The following is a 22,952-nucleotide window of genomic DNA, read 5'->3' on the forward strand; positions in this document are numbered from 1 at the left end:
GTAATCGCAACTTGTGATAATTTATATTTACACGATATTTTGACAATTTTCTATACAAAAAAATAGAATGTAAGATCTGCTCTTTCATCTTAATACGTATTACATATTTGTTAGTGAATGATTTAATTTGCACTTTTAATACAAATGATATTTCAATTGTCTGTTAACCCCTATTTATTTTGGTACCAAAAGGTATGATTTAATAATATTTATAATACTAATCGAACAATTTTAATTAACTTGTATGAAAGGACATAAAAGTAAATATAATATAAAGTTGTGTATCGTACAATTATTTTTTTGTAATAACAGAATTTCGATTGTTTAATGTGAATTACACTTATACGAAATGCTAATCTAAAGTTTCCGGTAAAATTCGAAAAGAACTATTAGAATCGTATCAACTCTCTCATAGGTTTCTGATGTTGACTAAAATGAATAAAATAACTTTAGTCGTTAAAATCATAAAGATACAGATATCGAGTTCTATCGTATTAAGCACAGTGTTATTGACAGCTTTACATATTGTGCTAATACATGAAAAGAGATAAACGCTAAAACATGAGGAAGGAAGAGGAATGAAGGAAGGGCAGAATAAATTAGAATGAAAAAGTGAGTATAGAAAAATCGACAAAACCAGTGGAGCATACACTGAAAAGTTAATTGATAACTATATATCTACACGTCCATAAAGAAATACATAATTATGAATATTTCCATTGCAATAATAAATGCCAAATAATATCTATGAAGAAAGTTATTAGTACAATATAAAAGAGAATATTTCCATTATTATAGTACTTATTCGTAATAATACATTCGGTTATATATGATTAATCGTAGAAGCTCGTGTATTGATATAACTATCATTCCGTAGAGTCGGACTAAAAAAGAGGAAAATGATTGATCTATATAAATGTTCCAGTTTTGCTGCCAAAGAAACAGAGAATCGTTCCACATTTGTAAAATGCACTTGTGAGATGCGCGATAACATTAATGTCAAAATATGCAGATATGTAGTGATCGACTGCTTAAAATATTATTTTCTCTGTAAAACTTTTTAAACAGTAAGACAATTATATTTAAGAAATGTGGTTTAGGTAGTTATTATTGAGTGATATTGATTATTATCCTGATATCAATACATTATAATTAATTCAAGATCATTATACGAATTCTCAATAAAAACAGTGAAACATTTACAAAGGACCTTAAATAACATACATAAGTTTTGTCTCAGATACAAACTCGACCTCGTCTAATTGAAATAAAATCGCAGTATGCGATCGATTTGAGGTCAAATTACTCAATGAAGAAGTTTTGTCTCTGTATATCCGTCACAGAAGAGTGGAATCTGACGAAATACAGTGATTTGACGTCGTCATGGTGAATGTCTATAAAGAGAAGTAGAAAGAGCCGGCATTTGGTAGGCCACAAAGGCGTAGCCAAACGAAGAACTGAACGTATGGGGTGCAGAAGGAAGAGCGGGTAAGGGAGGGTGTTAGTCACTAGAAAACAGGTATCCGCCGTAGGCGTCGTACGTTCATTGATAAGCGTATAACGCCCCGTGCCTTAGACTCGTGACGTCACTCAATCGCACGGACGCCTGCGCTTTTGTCAGGGCCGTGCCTATCACGCGGTTCTTGCCCCTACACTTTTTTCTATTGAACATTAACTACGTAAGTCAAATTGCAACTTCTTGATGTAGTAAGATAGCTATTCGATATTTAAATATAAATACTAATATACCTTCTTTCACTTGTAGTTTGCATATAGTTATTTATTACATAATTTTACGTGTGATTGCTATAGATTGCGAACGTATAATAATGTGATTAATAATGTTCTATAAAATGTATAATGTGAATTTAATAAGCTTAAAACGATTACTATGTAACTTATATACATACAATGGCTTTCAGGAAGAATTCTTTCACGGTCCTATAACTGTTGGGAGTATCGTATTGGATTTCAAGAATGGAAAGAAATAGAAGGCAACAAATCTCAGTAATTATTGGCTTGCAAAATTCTCATGAATCTTGGCAATTCTCTGATGTTACGAATAGTCTAGTTTCTTCGTCTGGTTTCATTCGTATTAGATGATGCTTATGCCACTGAAAAATAAAACGAAATGAAAGGCAAGTAACATAGAATGACGAATGAAGAGAGAACATAGATTCAGAAAGGCGGAGTGTAGATGGATGTAAGCACACCGGGTAAATGGATGGAAAGAGAGAGAGAGAGAGAGAGAGAGAGAGAGAGAGAGAGAGAGAGAGAGAGAGTAAAATAGTGGAGGGGAAAGTCAAAAGGGGAAGGAGCGACAAGGAAAGGAAGGGATGTAAAACGTAGAGAAGAAGAAAGATAAAGAAGGATAGTTGGAGTAAAAGGAGAGGGAAAGATCGGTGGATTGTCTCGCGCGTATTGATTGGTCTTTTGTGAAAGCTACACCCTCATGTAGCTACGAGACAAACCATTCTGTAAAGTCACTAGACTTCCAGGGTGTATCACACGTTTCCAAGTTGAGTCGTATGACGACTTTACGGCCATGTTTGATTTCTCTCGATTAAGATTACATTTTCCTAAATTGCATTCTGTTTGATGATCTTTAGCCGACCATCGATGCTATGTTATATCAATGTCTTCGAAGGAAACTGCTTTCTAGAAGATTGAGAAAGATGATGAAAGATGATGAAAGGAACAGTAGGTTAGGGTGCTATATTGGGGTAGGAATGACGTAAGCGATCGCTCGTGATCCCTAGCTGCGAAGGGGTTCTATATCGGTATCGATCGTAAAGTGACCCATATCTGGTGGTGACGGGAGTTCCTACCCCTGGCTGCTTTTCCAGCGACAGCACCCCTCGCTACCACCTCTCTCGCTCTTTCTCTCTTTTTCCCGGTCCTCTATCCCCTCTAAGTAACTGTACTCCCGCCAGAACCGTGTCTACCCCCACTTGTTTCCCCTTTCCTCCGGTGGACGAGCGAATATACCTCCTCCCCCGATTTCCAGCAGCCCTGCCGCCTGCCTTCCACGGCCGAGCAGATCTTGGGGCTTGTACGGGATGATAGCCGAGTGAAAAAGCTCGTGAGTCCCGTGAAGTTCGCTCATCAGCAGCAGCAGCCCTGGCCTGCCACAATCCCTTCGACTCGGTCATCGTAAGTGTCGTGCATCCCGTGAAAGAAACGAAACCAACATCGTGAACAAACCAATACGATAGATTGTGTAAGATTGAATTCTTGAATAGAAAGAAAAAAGAAAGGAAAGAGAAGTTCGTTAGCTTTGATTGAAAAATAAGGAGAGAAGGAGAGTAAGGGAGAGTGTGTGTGTGTATGAGAGAGAGAGAGAGAGAGAGAGAGAGAGAGAGAGAGAGAGAGAGAGAGGGAGAGGGAGAGAGAGAGAGAGAGAGAGAGAGAGAGAGAGAAAGAGAGAGAGAGGGTAGAATGAAAGAGTATATATTTCTGATTGGAAGAAACGGAGAGAAATTTGTTACCGTGGTACATAAGTGCTCGTGTGCAACTATAAAAGTGTCAAAGCGGAACGTTTCTTCGAGGTCTTATAAATGTGACTGAAAGAAAGATTTCACGCTCGAATCTTACACGAATTACCCGAGAACGCAAGGTAGAACATTTTTTCACGGTATCGTTGCAACATTCAGAAAAAGAATATCGTAACAAAATCAGAGTAAAGAAACGGGCAAAACGACCTAGTGAGGGAAGTAACGTAAGAACAGTGCCAGTGAGGAAATGGAGACGGCGATGGTGGCACGATTTTTCATCTGTATGATTGGTATCGCGAAGGAACGTATCGAAGGGCTCCGCTAGTTGTGTCGACGTCGCTGCTACTCGTGGTGATAGCAGTAGGCAGTTCATAGTGATAGTGGATGCTTTACGTATCGTCGTGCAGTGGTGTCCCGTGCGCACCGGGTGTATATGTATACTACGTACCATTGGTAGTGAGATCAATAAGCAGTGCCGTGCCACTCGACCCGTGCTCATAGACAGAAACTCATTCTGAATCTCTCCTTCCTTCTTTCCTGTATTTAACTACCACCCTCAACCTTTCCTTTTCCATCAACCAAATGTCGAGAGGTCACTTTCATTTGTTTCCTTTCTGAATTTTTTATCGTGTCTCAAGAAGCTTAAAACAAGTGTCTTTCCTTTGAAAGAACAAGCCATTGGTTCGCTCTTTCGATGTGTTACCGTATTATGTGTATCGGTGTCCATCCGTTTCTTTCTACCCTGTTTCTTTTGGTCTTCGCATATTTCAACTGCTTCTTTTTCTACACGTCCTCAGGTTGATCTAAGGTAGCTTTCATATTCATTCCCTAACGCGTTACATTTTATATATTCCACTTCTCTTATTCGATAAATTTAGTTTTCTTACTTTTTTTTGCGTAACTTCTGCGCTTTACCCTTATCGTTTCTATTGGACTTGCGTATCATGAGCAAGCTGAAATATATTTCTTCTTGGATCAAGCGTTTTCATAAAATAACGTTCGTTCGCTTATAGTGCTTAGATATTTTTGATATTCTACTGGTCCTTCGTATTTTTTAAGTATATTTAACTAAATCGCTGTGATACACGTATCGCGTAGTGTTACATGGCAAAAATCGTAAAATAAAGCAGCAGGGACGTTCTTGAATTCGTTGTAACTAGATGTCGGCCGCTATATCGTATGTCTTACTACTTGCGCCGAAAATTCTTTGCTGGATTAAAGTGTCCTGTCTGACCGTGATTGGATAATTCGAGCGTGAAAAGAATTAATGAAATTATGAAAAGAAAGAACCGGTGAAATTGAGCTGTTCTCGTCGCATTGAGATCAAATAATTATCCAAGTAAAAGTTAGTTTTTATTGTCGAGGATAAACTGTTTTAAACATTAATGCAGATTATTTTGTAGCTCGAGGAATAGAACCACGTTTAGACACTTCTATCTTTAACGGCACATGTTCTTGGTTGCACAACGAAAGACGGATATACGGTTAATTTTATTCGGTTATTGATTTAAAAGATAACGCAAATCGCATACGCTTTGGTTAAAATTGAACATATTGCAAGGTGTAAATGATACGAAAAGAGATTAGAGCGATCGTCGCACACTGTGTTCGTTATTCCGTTTTTGTTCAACTGTAACGATAAATGATTTTAATTCTCCTTTAATTTACGACAGAACGTCTGGTCTTTTCACGTTTTATTTTCCATTTTAACGAGCTATTTGAAATTATTCATCGTACTATTAGTGGTTTTCCTTTTAGTTAACGATAATACTCAGTTATCCTGTCAGCAAAATTTAAGCTCCGTCCAACATACATATTTCCCGACAATGATGTAAGAAAGAAACCTATTAGATTACTTAAACGTAGTAGTTTCGAATGCAACAAATTGTTGATCGTTGGATATTTCAGTAATTTCAAGCGAAAAAGATGAACACATTGTGCGGTCAATCGTAGAATTATAAAAAACAAAAATAACAAAAGGCAAATATCCGAGCGTGACAAAATTCATTAATAGTCGTGTTCAAAGAATCAAGTTCCGTTACAACTGGGAATACGATAATTGCATAGGCATGCACGAGTATAGTTTTTTTTCTCTCGAGTGCTTTCATGTCGAAAATAACTCGTCGGCTGATGAGATTTGATTCACGCGATTTCTACCTCGAAGAAATGTTTTTCTTGAAAAATTTCACGTTCACGTAAACGCGACATGCGACAGGCTATCGCGCGAGTATAATAATCAACGTATCGATAAATTTGATATAAATATCAACGGCGTTTTCCGCGTTATTCGGCTCGAGCGTAAAATAAACGAAACAAAGGGCAACTTTTGATCATATCGGGTATATTTCGATCGAAACATTCCGAAGAACCTGTTGCCAGTAATCCCGTTGATTGAATTTCTCCCATTTAGAGGCAGTGCTATCAGTAATTTGTAATTGAGCTCGCGCAACTGCAGTTTACACGCGTCGATCGTTTTTAAAGCTGTACGAATGAGGCGACAATTGGGTTTCACGCGCACCTTCCACGTGTCATTATCACGGAAATCGTTGCGACGTTATCGTTATTCGTGTACCGAGCGCGGCGTATGTGGCATGTTGATTTCCGTTTAATCCTCTATATATCAGCTCGTAATATATTGCTGATTAATCGGATCCTTAACGAAAAAGAGAAATTACCGTAGAATAATGGTAGAAGGAAAGAAAAATAGTAGAATACGATGTGATCATTGTTGTCGCTATATACAGAGGGTTGAATGCGAAAAGTATCTTTTTTCATGATTATACGTGCGAGGAGAGTAACCGACTATTTTCAGTCGATTTACACTCGGGGTCTAAGGGTATCGTGGGAACACGATGAAAAAAGAATTCCTTTTCGCATCCAGAGAATTGTACGCCTAATCGTGGGATCGTCGTGTGCAGCCTGGCAGGCCCCGCAAAAGCCGCCAATTAATTAAGATAGCTCCTAGATACACGGTAGATCGATAGGGACTGGCCGTGATAAAGACGGGCGAGGGTTTCAGACTTCAGGGATGTTGCAGTGCTGTGGTGTTGGAGGTGGCGCTTCCACGGCACCTCAGGCTCCGCAGCTGCAGGATACCGGATCTGCTGTCGGGATTACCACCTCCACGAAAACCACCATCATGCAGGACGCAGTTCTTGAATCCATCCTCGAGGTAAATGTCGTCAACTTTCAAATTTTTTAATTTTTATTCCTCCTTACTTTTCTTCGAGGCGCTCTTCATATATCGCTTTTGATTTTTCTCAATTTTTATGAATTTTCTTTCGTTCGCAACGCTTAGCCATAACCACAGAGATACCATCGATTTAATCCTAACTCGAACTAAATTACGTTGTCTTGAAATTTATCGATAATCTGTTTATGAAAAAAAGAACGTTTCGTCTAGTATGAAGATCGAAACACAATCAAGTATTACGTATAAGAATAGTGGGCACGTAATAATCATATGCTGTAATAAGTATCACGTGATTACGATCGGTTTCGAGGGTCGACAGAAGCTTATCAACGAGGTGTTCGTCAGCCGATAAATACTGATGTCCTAAGCAAATTTTGAACGAAAAAGATCCGTTTTAATTAAAAGGTAACCCGCAATAGGGTTTTAACAATTCTCGCCACTCTCCTTCTTTCTTCTTCGGTTCGATCGTTTTTTAACATTAGATAGTCCTCGCTAGAACGAACAAACAAGTTTGCGTCGAGTAAGTTCGATTGTACCTGCCTTCCAGGCATTCAGAATACAAAGGCTCTTTTCGTTATTAATATCGCGCAGATGATTCTCGTTGTGCATCGTGTCTTTCAATCAAGCGTCCCTCCAGGTTATTAAAGGTGATTATCTACCTTCAACCATAAATATTAAGCGTAACTTGACGGTCAGATTTTTCAGATTTTTCAGATTTTTCAAAACTGATCTCTGTTGTGACAAAGTGGCACAAACGGACATCAATGTATTCTCTAACCGCTGGTGGACATCTATCATTTGCCATTTAGCTTACGAACTCGTTCACATTAAGAATTCTATATTTGTCTTGTTGTTTTGAGTTTCATTTAGTGCTAAAGAAAAGAATCTGTTTCGAGGAAGTTAATTATTCTTAATCATACCGATATGGTGTTTCTAGCAAATGCGTGAAACGGAAGCTCGAAAAGCGGATCTGGAGCGCCAACATGCAGAAGCACAGAATCAGCTACACGAAAAGATAGCAGGACGATATCAAGGCCCGGAATCGGTTGAAGCATTGCAATCAAAGATAAGGGAACTTGAAAAGAAGACGGAGTTACAGATGGTCAGGCACGAAGAATTGTCCTTGGAATTAACAAGCCTGAGACGTGCACGAAGCAGAGGACCTATGGTGGGTCACTCGACGGTCCCGACTACTTGGCCTCCGACTGGTTCTGAAATTGACAGAATAATAGCAAAGATAGAACAAGATAATAGGTGTGTTTCTTGATATTATACTTTACTAACCTTCCTGTCTTGAAACACGCTTTATATTTCACTTCTAAACGATCGATACCTTCCCATCGCTTTTTCGTAATGTCACTCGGTTATTGATTAATCTTATCTAATTTTTATCAACATAGTGCTAGTAGAATGATACACGATTTGGATCATACTCGAGGATCCGTTACTACGCAACAACCCTCAGTTACACAGGGTATTTTGCGATCTAGCTCGGAAAACCTTCCTAATCTCTGTCAACATCAGCATCCACCTCCACATGCTTTGAACCTAGGAATGCCAACACAGATGAGTCACGTATGTAAATAATCATTCGTTTTTATTTCGCTGTGAAGCTATTTCTCTTTATCTCTCTCTTTCTTGCTTGATCTCTTTGTCTTTGTTTCTTATAAAATGAAAACGCATCGATCGAGAATTTGGAACAGTATGCAGGTTCGCCTATGCCCTTAACGCCAATGATGCCAGGCTGTCCACCACTGACTCCGAATGGGCCGCCGTATCACTACAGCGAAGCAATTCCACCAGCACCGTCGCTCTCCACTAGTCAATCGCAACCTGTTTTTCAACAAAAGATGCAACAGTATCAACAACCGCAACAGACACATACCGAGTTACAGAGCTCTCATTCTCAAAGTGTTCTGCAGGCACAGCAGAAGCAACAAACGCACACCCATTATACGAGTAATCAGTATCAGGAGAGTTATCCGCATACGCAAACCTATCAGCAGCCGCTCCAGCAGCAACAACAGCAACAGCCACAACATTCGGCCTCTACAACGTACCTGACGTCATCGAGCCAAAGCATATTACCTCATTATTCCCAGCCCACACAGACCGCCCAAAGTTTTCAATTGAATGGAAGTCAGCAGGTACGAATGAATTCATCCCATTCTATGGTATTTAAAATTATGTTTTAAGTATAATCGAAAATTTTAATTTATGAATTAACATTAATCTGTATGCGTAGGCAACGACATATCCAAGTTTGTCCATTACGTCGCATCCAAACGGAACCTATAGTACAGGGGCGAGTAGCTTTAGTACTCAACTACCGCATCACAACTTTTCCGTTCCGCAGACAAGTATCCCACAAACTACGTTATCCTCGTTGCCACCCTATTCGACATCCTCCTTTCACTCTACTTTGGGCGCACTTACCAGTGTACCTCAAACCGCTCTTTCCTTTTCGAGCGTACCGAGCAGTTTCGTCACTAGTGGATCGACCTATTCCACCGTCGGGACCAATGCTTTTGGCACGTCAGGCGTAAGCTCAGGTATAAATCAGGATCTCAAAGATTTTCCATTAAAAAAATGTCTCCCTTCATTATATAAAATTATTTCTTTCCTTTTTTTGTAGGAACCACATCGACAGGCTTATTACAAGCGATAAGCGATCCTCTTCAAGCAATGCAGCAACTATCTGCTCAGTCTCAAGTCAATCAACTTCAACAGCAAGCTATCATCCAGCAGATTCAGCAAAGTTTACGCGCCAGTTCGCCGACAGCACCTGCTACGACGGGTCATCATTTCCTTGGTTCAAGGCAGATGCCAAAGATACCCAGTAGTATACTTCCCAATCCCTTGGATCGACTGACCAATGACAATATTGTAACAGAGGGTCAAGTGGACATGCTGGATATACCCGGCAAAGGCAGATGTTACGTCTATATTGCTCGTTTTACATACGAGCCGTTTCAGCACTCGCCAAACGAAAATCCAGAAGCGGAGTTGCCTGTTCAAGGAGGCGATTATCTTCTTGTTTGGGGACAACCGGACGAAGATGGTTTTCTCGATGCAGAAACTCTTGACGGTAGACGTGGTCTCGTTCCAGCTAATTTCGTCCAAAAATTAATCGGCGATGACCTATTAGAATTTCATCAAGCCGTTCTTGGCCTCAGAGACGTTGATGATTCTGCTTCGACTAATATTCCCCAAGTGAGCAATGTAAGATTATTACGACAAATGTTACGTATATTTCCTTTACGAGGCATTGCTAATTGAGATTTTTGTTTGTTTTTTAGTGTTATCTCCAGGATATTGATCTGGAGTTAGCGGCTTTAGAAGAAGGAAATCGAAATCGACAAGCTGAACTATCTGCTTACGCGGAGCTTGATAATATAGCAGAAGAAGACGAACAAGAGCCACCAGGTTAGTACGTTTTCGTATTATCTATTGGATCTTTCATTATAAAGCATGTAGATCGTGATGAACTAGGTGTACATGTGTAACTGCAACTAGAAATAGCGTGAAAATTATGGATATGTGATCCTCTTTGAGGAATATTGGTGTGCATAGTTGTGTTGTAATTGAATTTAAGTGATAGATGTTAGACTGATGTTTCTTAACGAATTCAAAGTGTTAAATATTAGAGAAGTTGAAAAATCCTTATGCTTGCGTGAATATTTCATTAGAAAATTATTTCAAATGTATAGTTAGCGACTTTTAATTTGAAAATTAATATGTTGATCAATGTCAAACTTATGATGACGTTATAGTATTGCGCTTTCTTGTTCCAACATACCTTCATCAGACAGCTCTTTGAAATACGTAGTATGTTTCTTCTCATAACACTAACACTCTCTTTGATTCAACAAGGTATATGTATATTCACAACAATACATATCTTTTAATTACGCTTGTTCCTCAAAATGAGGAAAGCTTAATTGCGTATGTGTAGAATACCAATTTTCTCCATATTTAACTAATTTTTGTTATTTAACGGTTTTCTTTGAAAGTAGAATAAATGCATGTTATTTAATTGTTGTAGCAGTTAAAGAATGGTTTCTTCTGTTTGAGAGCAGAGGTAAATGATTGGTGATCAACATAAACGGAATCTTGTACTGTGTTGAGTATTGGATGGTCTTAGGTTGGCTTAGAGAATTAGATAGTGAAAGATTTTTAGCTACAGCTAGGCTTGTCTTGTCTTTTTTTCCTGAAGAAGTCTACCTGTTTTCGGACCTAGTTCCGGCGCCGCAGCACCTTACACTCGAGCGCCAATTGAACAAGAGCGTCTTAATTGGTTGGACGGCACCAGAAAATACTCATCAGTTGGAGTCCTATCACGTCTACGTGGATGGAGTGTTGAAGGTTACTGTGAAAGCAACTGAGAGGACCAGAGCATTGGTTGAGGGAGTTGATTCCACCAGGGTTCGTAAGGATAAATTTTTCTCCAGTAGAATAGTGTGCACTTTGCAAAATTTCAATATTATTAAATTCTACAGAAACCAAAGATCAACCACTTTTATAATAGAGTACAAAGTATCTCTTGTTAATTGGTACTGTTGAATTTCACGAGGTTTCGTGAAATTTTTTGCACAACGATGTATATATATAAACGTAGGAGCTTGTCAAGTTATTCGACTTCATTTGATTGTTAATTTAGCCACACAGGATAAGCGTGCGATCAGTGACGCATTCACGAAGAACGTCTCGCGATGCCGCTTGCACAATGGTGATCGGTAAGGATGTAGCCTTGGGTCCAACTGCTGTCAAGGCGTCGAATGTAACCGCCACCAGTGCTGTCATATCGTGGATGCCGAGCAATAGTAATCATCAACACGTGGTTTGCGTGAATAACGTCGAAGTTAGGACGGTGAAGCCTGGTGTTTACAGACACACAATTACTGGTTTAGCACCCTCGACAATCTATAGGGTGACTGTTAAAGCGAAAAACCTGAGAGCGACACACTTCGAGGACCAAAACACTCAAGCGGCAAATAATTTAGCATGTCACGTCCATTTCAAAACGTTGCCCAAAGGATTACCTGATCCTCCGGTCGATATCCAGGTTAATAATTGTTCCAATGTATTCCGTTGTCATAATTGTTATGATATCTAATGAATAATCGTATGGTATTTACGATAGGTGGAGGCTGGACCGCAGGACGGCACTTTGCTAGTGACCTGGCAGCCTGTTGCCCTAAACGGTTCGGCCGTCACCGGTTACGCGGTGTATGCCGATGGAAAAAAGGTCACCGACGTAGACAGCCCCACTGGTGACCACGCTCTGGTGGACATACATAAGCTTATGGGCTTGAACCCAAAGCACATCACAGTTAGGACAAAAAGCAGGGAAAGTCAATCGGGCGATAGCTGTGCTACTGCCATTCCTTGTAGCGTTCTTCGTGGCGGGACCGCGACTCATTTGCAACATGGATCTACGCACATGCAAGACCAAGGACAACCTCAGCCTTCTGGTACTGGGCAAGTGGACGACCCGAATAGACATCGTATGGGAGTTGTAGGTCAGAGATATCCATCGACTCCTGTACCATCTCACATAAGGCGACACGGCAATACTAGGGTTGACTCTCACGGCCAAGTTATCATCGAGACTGACGAAAATTTATCCGATAAAGAAATTTATCCTGGACAGAGCATGTCCCAGATGGGTAAGAATCCTTAGATAAATCAAACTAGTTTCCATGTCCTTAGTAATTTTTTTCAAAATATTTTAGATATCGCAACGAAATACTATTTATTCAAAATGATCGATTGAAATTTTTGAAATTTTGCACGTATTCCCTACTGTCGCTTAGGAGTTCCAGAAATCACCAAAGATTCGGCAAGCGAAGCGAATTACAGCGAGGAAGATGATCCGTCACGCAGAGGTAGAGGAATGCCACTGCATCATGGCAGCCAACATCGATACGGATCACAAATGGGACAGCAAGGACTTCCTGGGACACATCGACCCGGAAGAATGGGTGGTCCTGCTGGTAGACCTCAAGATCCTTACTATGAACACTCGACACAAGGTTCGAATACAGTTACGCTTAAACGTATTGATCTACTAACAATGTGTTACATGTTAACTCTATTTTGCATTTTTTACTCTCATAGGAAGTCAGAGAGGTAGGACTTCTAGTTACCGTGGAAGGGGGATGCAAGCTCAAGGTGGTGCCAGTCATCCATCGAGCAGTGCACAACAAATGAACAAGAGAACACGCTGGTTTGTTGCTCTATTCGATTATGACCCGAAAAGAATGTCACCCAATCCAGACGCATGCGAAGAAGAATTGCCATTCTCTGAAGGCGATACGATTAAGGTCTTTATCAATAGATTTTTTGATTGTCTGTCACGTAATTCATGAAATGTTAACTTGTAAATTAATTTGGTAGGTTTACGGTGAAAAAGACGCGGATGGATTTTATTGGGGAGAATGTCATGGTAGACGAGGATACGTTCCTTACAACATGGTTGAAGAAATTAAAGATCCGAACCAGCCAGGACAGGGACAGTCAGGAAGGAGAGGAAGATGGGGAGATATCTACGCTAGCATGCCTGTAAAGAAAATGATAGCACTATACGATTATGACCCTCACGAATTATCTCCCAATGTTGATTCCGTAAGTTCTCTAACAAGCAAAATTTCTATCCTTTTATATAGGAACGTATATAAGCTAAATTTATACTTACACACTTTAACATATTTCGATTCCATAGCAAGTGGAACTGGCATTTCAAACTGGGAATGAAATTTATGTCTATGGTGATTTGGACGATGATGGATTTTATATGGGTGAATTAAATGGTGTGCGTGGCCTAGTACCGAGCAATTTCCTCACTGAAGCGCCTGATCAACCGTCACAAGGACAACTTCCTCCAGGAAACAGAAGACCTCCTGGTCAAAGTCAAGGACCCGGAGTAAGAGGACCGCCTCCTCCGCCTCGAGAACCTCCTCCTACTGGTCATCGACGAGGCAAAGGTAAAAACTTGAAATTAATTGCCATTCGATCTTTTATTCACTACGATGCCGCGAATTATGGTACAAATAGCTCCTCAAGCCAAGTACACAAAGTAGCTGGAACTTTTACCATTATTCTTCAACTTTGCGAAGCGAAATAAAGCTAAATTTGAAATGACAGAGTAAGCAAGCAGCAGAAAACCGAACGCAGTGATAATCAAGATCGAGACTGAGAATGATTTCTACGAAGATAAAAAACACTGGCTCGAGGGGTTGAAAATAAATTCACACTGGCGCCATGTATTCGACCGACATGAGTTAATCTGCTTGAATTGCCAAACGATGATGCGTACGATAATAGTTGCTTTTAAAATGGAAGAAAAGAAGAAAGAAAAAGAGAAAGCTGGAAAACAACTGGACGTCAGTGTGAATAAAAAAATAAAAAAATAAATAAATAAAAAATACAAACAGCAAGCAACACAAGACACGAAACTAGATGTGCCAGACGACAGGCAGAAGGGTTACACAAGTTTATAATTGAGCCATCTAGCAAGGCCCGATCGTCGTTAATCGATGCAGAGCTTACATTTTTAGGGGCGTACCTATCTTGCAAAATTACCGAGAGATTGCAATAGAGGGTAAAGCAACGTGTCAACTATTTCGATAAGGCATTCGAGTAAGTCACCCGGTGCGTTTCTTCTCAGGAGATTATTTTAAAATAGCATTCTGATAGCAAGTTTCTAGGAATTCGTTCGAAATTATCACAATATGAACGTCCGATAACGAGATTAATGTGCCCGCGCAATGTGTGAAAGCTATTTTGTATTTGCAAATTTTTTTAGGAACACGTGTATTGCCATATGCAAAACGATTTTCTATATCTCTACCTATCTATCTATTTAGCTATCTATCTTATCTATCTAATATATTGTATATATATGAATATATATATACAATAAAACACTAAGCTGCTTTCAGTGTTTTCTATTAGATACAAATGCATAAATATGTATTTGTATCTACGTATGTATTATATTCGTACTTTTTCTTTCGAGCACTTTTCGGCTCTGTTACTTTTTTACGTGCCTATCTTTTTCCTCTATATAACATATATATATACGTGTTATATTTACACTGTATACATATACATATACATATATATACATATGCATGTGTGTAAGAAAATATATATGTATATATGTATATATATGTATATAACTATATTGCGTGTATTCTATATAATGACATACTATGTTTCTGTGTGCCTGAACTGGTCGATGGTCGTCGTGTCACATGATTGTCGTTCGTGTCGTGTTGTCATGCTGGCCATTTAGACATTGAAGCAATTTACTCTTTCTGATGACTCATTTCGAGTTATTAATACGATGTTCTCTATCAGATTTCGTGTCTTGAAGCATAAAGAATAAAGTCGCGAGAAAAATTTAACTATATGCGCAAGTCCAGGTTTTGCCGAGTAATCTAGAACTTTACTTTTTAAGATGTTGAAAGTAAAACATTTAAAAAAGTAAAGAGATACCGAAAGTTGATGTAAAAAATGTAAAAAGGTCTGATATTAAATGAGTAGAAACAAGAAATAGGAACATAGAAGGGAAAAAAGTACAATTTCATTAAAACGAAGAAATTATTACTTGGCATACTCGACAGCGCGTCTAAATGTCCATCTAGAAAGGATAAATGCGCCATGAATGACAACACGGTCTTGTTCTCTTCTCTGTTGCTAGATGCCTGCATTGTGCCTGTGTCTGTCCCTGTCTGTCACTTAGACTCTAGACAACAACAACAACAACAACAACCACCATCACTAATGAACAACCAACAACATCAACTCCAACATCAACAAAACAATCCACCGCATCTAGCGTACCAACAAGCGAATCACCACAGCTACACGACTGTAACCACGTCCAATCAACATGGGCCCACACCTATGGGTGCCCATCAGCAAGGCCCCGTACCACCCCACCTTCAACAGCAGGTGAGTCCACTGCTCTATCCAGAAGTTTTCACTTTTGCTTCTCTGCGTGCTTTCTACCTTCTCGCTGCAAAACTTGTACAATTGTTCAACTATATTTCTTTCGTTAGTTTCTTCGAATTCACCGTCACGCTTTAGTTTCTAGTTAGATACTTCTCTAAGTTTTTTTTTTTTATTATCGTTCCTCTTTCATTTATGGAAGGATACCCAAAGAATGATAATCGAGTCCGATGGCTTTGACAATTTAAGGATTGAAAAATATTTTCAGTGACTCAGGTATGTTTTTGGAAGTTCTAAACGATCGATGAATTAACAGTATTAACTGATATTGAATATTTTTTGACACGAATATTCGATATTTGCGATATGATATATTGTTAGAAGGCCACGTAAAATTTACCTAGTGTATTTATACAAGACGTTGATGGAAATTACTTCTTGCAATTATTATCATACGCTGATCGATTTCGTACAGTGTTGAAATAGCAATTGCTTCTAACAGTAATATATTGAGAAATTTTACAATTATACGAGAGGAAAAATTGTAAAATTTTCATTAAGAAAGCAGCATTCAAAGACACGAGCTATTCGTATCTAACATCTATTTGGCATGGAATTGCATTTGATAGACTTGTATCTAAGAAGTACGATATTTCAATTTTACTACTAACACTTTCGAATAAATATTAACAAAGGAAATTTCTAATACACTTTATTAACAATACTTGCGGTAAAAGAACCGTGGTATGTACAGCTTGTCATTAAATGCTTCTAATTAATAGCCGTCTAAGCATTAAGCATGTATAATAGCCGATACGTAAGTTGCACGAATACGCAGTAATCATGCTTTTTTAGTAACTGAAAACACTATATTTTCCTGGTGTTCAGCTATTCCTCTCTTCCTTTTTCTACGTTTGTCATTTTTCATCTCAGCTCCTGTTCTGTACGATTCCATTTAGTATATTTTTCCATTTTCTAACAGTTGCGTAAAGTTTGAGCGCCACACAGGTCAACATATCGTCACACCGATCGAGAATAACGACATTATAAATTAGTTAGTTTATAAAGCGAAACGAACCACTTAATTTTGTTTCGAATATTACGTCCTAATAAGCACATGTTAAAATACCTTTTCACATTATCGCCCCCTCATCTAGGTAACGATAAATCAGCATATTAGTACAAATGCATTACTTCTCATAGAACATCGTAAGGTAGCTGCGATATAGTAGGGAAAAAGCGAGACATCATTGTAATGTGCAACGAAACGATAAATAATTAATGTTCGATTAGATCGAAGTTCAGCGGCATCATAAAGGAATCTATTTCTGTAGAATAAAAATATGTTTCTGAACTTTTCAGGGTACCAAGCACTCGAAACGAATACTACAGTTAAACGAAACGAAATTAAACTTGCTGCTGCAGATTGTTTGAAAACCTATACGAACAAGTCTATAGAGAACGAAGATACAAGCGAGCATCTTTGTAGTTTATTTAATTAATTTATGTCGCTTCAATTTCTAGGGGAAGGGGAGGGGAGGCGCGATCAATCGTGGTAGTAATGTGCCAGGAGGTATGCAGGGCCTTGGTCAGCAAGATTATCAGCAACAGAATCAACCGTACCAGCAGCAACAGCAGAATCCACAGAACCAAAACTATCAACCACAGAATCAAGGTTATCAACAACAGGGTGCAGGATTCGGTCCCCAAGGCCAACAATTCCAGCAGCAACAGCCTCAGCAGCAGCAACAGCAACAACCGAATCAGCCGTATTCGCAACAGAACCAAGGTTCCTCTATGCAAGGCAATCAGGGCACGAGTAAGCCGATGAGAGGAATACCAACGGTGTTACCGACGCCTCAAGCGAAGGCGCAACCGAATACTACTCAAGGCCAACAACAGCAACAACAGCAGCAACAGCAGCAGAGTACAGGGCCGAATCTGATGCAAAAATTCACGGAGATGGCCGGTGCGAGCGCTGGCGGCGATATCCTGTCGAAAGGGAAAGAACTGATTTTCATGAAGTTCGGACTAGGCAAGTGAGTTATTACCCTGCTCGTGTCGCCAGCTCCGCTTCTTCTCCATTTCTGTCCCATCATGTTATCCATCGGGTGGGTGAAAGCTCGAGGGGTCGGGGTCGTGGTCGGGGTCGGGGTCGGGAGGTCTGTTTGTAAATCAGTATTACACGGAGAAACGTTCGCGGAGAGTAAGCGAGACGCGCAGGCAGGAACGTACGAACGCGTCTCGTCCGCTCAGGTCTTCGCGAATATCCCTGAACGAATACAAATGTAAATGTGTGCTGCCATTGCTGCTGCTGCTGTTGCTGCTACTATAACGACTGTTATTATTTTTCGCAACCATTGCTGGATCGTTCGATCGAAAAGCTCTGATCGCCCACGAGAAGATCGAATTATTTATAATGTATCTTTCTCGTTGATTCAACTTCCTATATTAACAAGATGAGAAGAAAAGAGGAATGTTCGCTTGCGTTTTTCTAATATATCTCGCGCACATCGTCCGAGAGTGTAATCAATCTGAAATCGCATGATTGACGCGACTCTTGTTCTTTGGAACAGAAGCGCAGAGTTCTGAAAATAACGAACAATCTTGGTTCGATTTTTTCTATTTTATTCCTCTTTTTCTTCTGATCCTTCATCTTCTCCTCGTTATGTTTTTTCCTTACTACTACTTCCTCCTTGTATACGATAGTATCGTTTGTCTAGATGTCACGTAGCCGGTTTTAGCGTTAATTGGAATGCTGAAATTTTTTACCACAACGGAGCACTTCCGAACAAACTACAGGGATAGAAGCAATCGAATGACAGTACATAATCAGATCATTATTAAAAAAGAATCATTCATCAATTATTCCAATGAATTAATTCTTCTTATTATATTAAGTATTAATTAGATCAGTAATATTTTATGTATACATATATATGATGAAAGGCAGTAAGTGGACTGAAATGAGATTGCACGAAGTTGACAAATTTGTTAAAAACAAAGGGAAAGATAGAACCATTTACTTTATTTCGTAGTTCAGGAGTTTAGGCTGTTATCTAAATCTCGCGTTAGAAGAAGCTCTTACGTGACATAAGCACAGGAAAGATTGTTGTTCTTATTCTCTGTCATTTGGTTTTCCTTGCTCTTTCCGTCTTTCTTCGCCTGATGTTTCATTTTCCTGTCCTGAGGTGTACAACCAAACTTTACGTTAAACCATTAACATAAACAGACGAAAGGAAGGAAGTAAGCGCGTTATTATAACAATAGCCAAATAGATTAACGCGATGCAAGCGGATCATTCGTAAAGGACATTTGTAAACTGGACAGTCGCTGCTTGTCATGGTCGCGAGCACGACTACGAAATAAATAAACCATTTTACAAGACAGAAGTCAGACGATATTAAGAAATACGTGTTAATGTAATAATCGACCGGAAGATTTATAATAGGACGACTCATGGATCAAACTGAACTACGTCATAAACATATAAATATATAAATATATAAATAAAACAAATAAATAAATTAATTAATTAATATCGCTCCGAGGGGGATGGAGTATGTGAATTCGATCGACAAAAGAATATATTTGGGGGAATGAGGAGGGGGATAATATGAGAGATCATAGCATACGTATATTACGGTAATGAGATATAAATATATACATATGCATATACAGATATGCGTACATACGTATACGTATATATGTATTGATTATTGATATATCTACGTAAAGGTATGTATGCATACAAATATATATACACATACATATACATATATTTAACTATTGCAAAGTGTTGTTACATCGCTACTTGTATCGTATTTTGTACAAAGTATCCTTACCTTCGATTGTTCTTTTTCTTTCGCCGTGATATAAATATATATATATATAAATATAAATATACATAAAGAAACCTTAGCAAGGCGAAGGAAACGTGACAAATTACAAAAATGTCATTTTTGCCGGTATCATACTTTGGGAATCATAAACGAAATTGGTCATAATTGTTATTAAATATCGCGGGTATATCTGTTTGGAACCGATAGTTGCCTCTCGTCCGTTCATGTTAATCGAGTGTCGACAGATGCGGTAATAAGCGGTGAAAGATGTGCGATCTAGGAATTAATTATCAGGGTGTCAGACGCGCGGCCCAATTAAGCTTCATTTTATTCACCAAGTATCAAGCTTTGAGTTTCAGTTCCATTCTTTACGAAAACTTTCTTCTTTACATTTGTCCGAGTAACAAATTCGAATGCAAAAAATCGACTTACATTTTCCCAAATCCTAATTTCCGATTACCGCGATATTTCGTTCTTATCTTTCATCGGGAAGATCAACTACTGAGTTAATCAATTAAATTGTGAAGAACTGTTTGCTGGACCACGTGTTTGAGCCACATCCGCGTGTAGTAGTTACCATCAGACTCGTAATTATACAATTGGTTCGTGATTCTTGTTTTTGCAATGTCGATCACGATGAATCGCATAACGTTTAACGAGCAAGAGTTACAGGAACTGTGTATACTATGACTATGGACCAAACGACATTTTCTCGAGAGACCAAATTCGGCTATTCAAATGTAGATTCGTTTCCCTTAGTTCCGTAAAAGTGTTTCTTTTTGCTTCGTTCGTGGCACAATGGAAAAGCCAGACGAATAAAAGCGTTTTTCTTAATATTTACAATACGCATTTGGAAACTGTAGGTGATTATGATTAAGCAACGTTCCAACGATCGCGGTTCCAGCCATCGTCGTATCGTCATCGACCAAAAGCCGCGAAATGTGTAATGTGTAATGCTTGCTCGATTTCCGTGTTCGATTTAACGCCACGAAATTGCAAAATCAACTTTGTCGATCTCGTTCGACCTGTATTCTGGCGAACGTCGAGAACTCAAAAAGTATATCTGAATCAAAAAATCCAGTCGAACGGATAAATACGCTTTCGATGCTGTTCTTTGAAACGCGTTTATCAATGACGTCGTTTGATCCATTGGAAGAAAATGTAGCGTTACGTAAATAATAATTTTACCAGGTTAGTGTCAAGCTGTTATTAGAATGCCGTCGTCATGTAATTTATTGATATTCTTGAATATTTAACGATTAAATGTTGATTTAGTGGATTCCAATGGATCGGGCGAGAAACAAACTAGTTTTCCTTCATCTTTGTCCGATAGAACCCCTTGCGTGATCTCGGAGTAAACTCGCGATTGATGTCAGAATTCCTATGAATCTTTGCTGTGAACATATCTAATGTGAAATGTTGATTCAGGCGATTAAACGAAAAAAGAAAAAAAAAAAAAGAAAAAAGACTGACGTGACATTTAAGATCTTCAAACGCTTAACACGTTCGCTACCAGTGTCAGGATCGATCGACGAAAGCTATCAATTTGGGAATTCAACCGATCCGTCGGAAAATGTAAACGAAAACAATAATTAACTCGCAACGATGGCAGAAAATTGATGGAACGTTCTATATATCTATAAAAAGGGAAACGAAATTTTTTTTCAAAAAAACAGACAAACGATCTGTAGCCCGTAAATAAAAGCTTGGTTCAAATGGTAGTGAATGTGTTAACTGAATATTACTTAGCAAATTTGTAACGTTCATCTTCCATCTCTTTGACGGTTTTATTTTCTTTCCTTATCTTTCATTGTTGAGTTTCATAGCGATAAGTCACGTAGCGAAACGAGTTTAAAGCGATTCAAACGGAAATGTGTGAGAAATCCAGAATCACTGCAAAATATAGCCGCATTGAGTATGTACGAAAAAGAATATTGAAACAGAGAGTTAAGGGGAGATCTTCATCTATTATCGTTAAGTGTTAGATATCATAAAGCAAAAGTAAAAAAGAAAAAAAATATGCAAGTAGTATTAATTAAAAAGAAGCAAAGAATGTAACGCGAGGGAAAAACCCATTTCAAGTATCCCACGAATCGAGAGCTAAGTTCTGTCTCTTCTCTCTTTGTGATCAGACCAAATCTTAGGAGATAATAATTTTAACAACAACAGGAACAATAAGCTGACGCAATGCAACGGTCGAACATGATTAGGAACTAACGGATAATACTTAGTCGAATCTTTTTATTTAAACATTTACCAAAAATAAAACGAAACGAAATAAAGAAAAAAGAAAAAAACAAGCGCAGACTAAACATAAATAACGCTCTAAGAAATTAAATGAAAAAGTGTGGGGAAATATAATAAACGAGAGAAAATTGGATTCTCTTAGATACCACGAAATCGTTTCGTTCGTTGTCTACGCTCATTTTTGTGTAGTATCTCACTTGTACATTGTCATTGTTATAAATTTAGTCGTTGAATGGATTCGTATAAAACAATCTTTTGATACCGCGACAGCTAATACAATATGAATTGCAAATATAAGCCGTGCCGAGGATGATGCGTATGTGTATGTCCTAAATAAATCGATCGCGGAATGATGTTCGTTCGATCGTCGATCCTCTTTCGCTGAGAAGACCGTCTGAAGCGCGTGGAAAATCCTTTCGATTCGATGAAAACAAATAAATAAATAAAGTAATCGGTGTTAGGTCTCATACCGAAACCTCTCTTTCAGAAAAGTGTTTTCCACATCCTGAGAAAAATAGATGTACATGCGTTATTTCGATTTAGATAACGGTTAGTTAAATAATACACGATATTCCAACAGATATTAGCGATGAGTGTTAATCTTCGATGCGAGATTAAAGCTCTCTTCGGAATCGTAGAACTTTGTTCCATGAAAACACTTTATGGAAAGATAGAATAAAGAAAGAAAAGAGGAAGAATGTGCATACGTGTGCGTGTGTGTATATCGGTGCATATGATATAATGAATAAAAATCAGAGAGGGCAGTTGGTTTGAGAAGAAAATGAGTTGAAAAGAAGTAGTTGCAGAGTGCGGAATAGAAGACCCGAGGAACATACTTCGATGGTGTTATTAGGTAGGCGCCAATTATTGTCATTCCTTCTCTTGCATCGATACCCTAAGATTGTATAAACAGAACGTAGCGCAAAAGAAGAAATCGATTATATACACTCATACAACTTTTAATATAACAAATTATCGCATCGATTAAGCATGTCGAATCGCCAGCTACGTTTGTCATTCAGTAATCTTGCGCTTTGTTTTTTCTATGAATCGGTGCATAACAATCTATTTCTTGTTAGCCCAACTGAAATATCGGAAAAACTGCTACAAAAGAAAAAAATCAGCAAAAAACACAATGTTATTATAAACGATTAATTAATAAAAAACGAATCTTGTTTGTTGTTACTTTTTGGTATCCTCGTCAAGTCCTTTTCTTCA

At 38.6% G+C, this 22,952-nt stretch overlaps 1 protein-coding gene across 10 annotated transcripts; it reads left to right on the forward strand.

Annotated features, from left to right (window-relative positions):
• Nucleotides 1-45: 45 nt before the first annotated feature.
• On the forward strand, nucleotides 46-22,919 carry LOC126868226 (RIMS-binding protein 2). 10 transcript variants are annotated; one of them, XM_050623482.1, is made up of 19 exons: nucleotides 46-192; nucleotides 416-612; nucleotides 1,241-3,220; nucleotides 6,376-6,666; nucleotides 7,625-7,941; nucleotides 8,088-8,262; nucleotides 8,391-8,834; nucleotides 8,933-9,239; nucleotides 9,323-9,909; nucleotides 9,987-10,113; nucleotides 10,904-11,112; nucleotides 11,348-11,752; nucleotides 11,831-12,356; nucleotides 12,504-12,722; nucleotides 12,808-13,013; nucleotides 13,087-13,314; nucleotides 13,412-13,673; nucleotides 15,395-15,648; nucleotides 17,170-22,919. In XM_050623482.1, exons 4-19 carry the CDS (start codon nucleotides 6,523-6,525, stop codon nucleotides 17,686-17,688), a joined length of 4,929 nt encoding a protein of 1,642 aa, XP_050479439.1. In that variant the 5' UTR covers nucleotides 46-192; nucleotides 416-612; nucleotides 1,241-3,220; nucleotides 6,376-6,522; the 3' UTR covers nucleotides 17,689-22,919. The 10 variants fall into 10 exon arrangements, with proteins under 10 accessions (XP_050479439.1, XP_050479446.1, XP_050479438.1 ...); XM_050623489.1 differs by having other exon boundaries at nucleotides 6,532-6,666; XM_050623481.1 differs by having other exon boundaries at nucleotides 1,241-3,153.
• Nucleotides 22,920-22,952: the final 33 nt, after the last annotated feature.

This window comes from Bombus huntii, chromosome 8 (genome assembly GCF_024542735.1).
Source record: "Bombus huntii isolate Logan2020A chromosome 8, iyBomHunt1.1, whole genome shotgun sequence".
Classification (NCBI taxonomy): domain Eukaryota; kingdom Metazoa; phylum Arthropoda; class Insecta; order Hymenoptera; family Apidae; genus Bombus; species Bombus huntii.

Bases quoted from the DNA above. Each gene is read 5' to 3' on its own strand.
- LOC126868226 (XM_050623482.1), top strand. From the start codon at position 6,523: ATGTTGCAGTGCTGTGGTGTTGGAGGTGGCGCTTCCACGGCACCTCAG. The intron at 7,942-8,087 runs GTGTGTTTCTTG...TTATCAACATAG, and splicing joins AAGATAGAACAAGATAATAG to TGCTAGTAGAATGATACACG. The intron at 8,263-8,390 runs GTATGTAAATAA...AATTTGGAACAG, and splicing joins TGCCAACACAGATGAGTCAC to TATGCAGGTTCGCCTATGCC.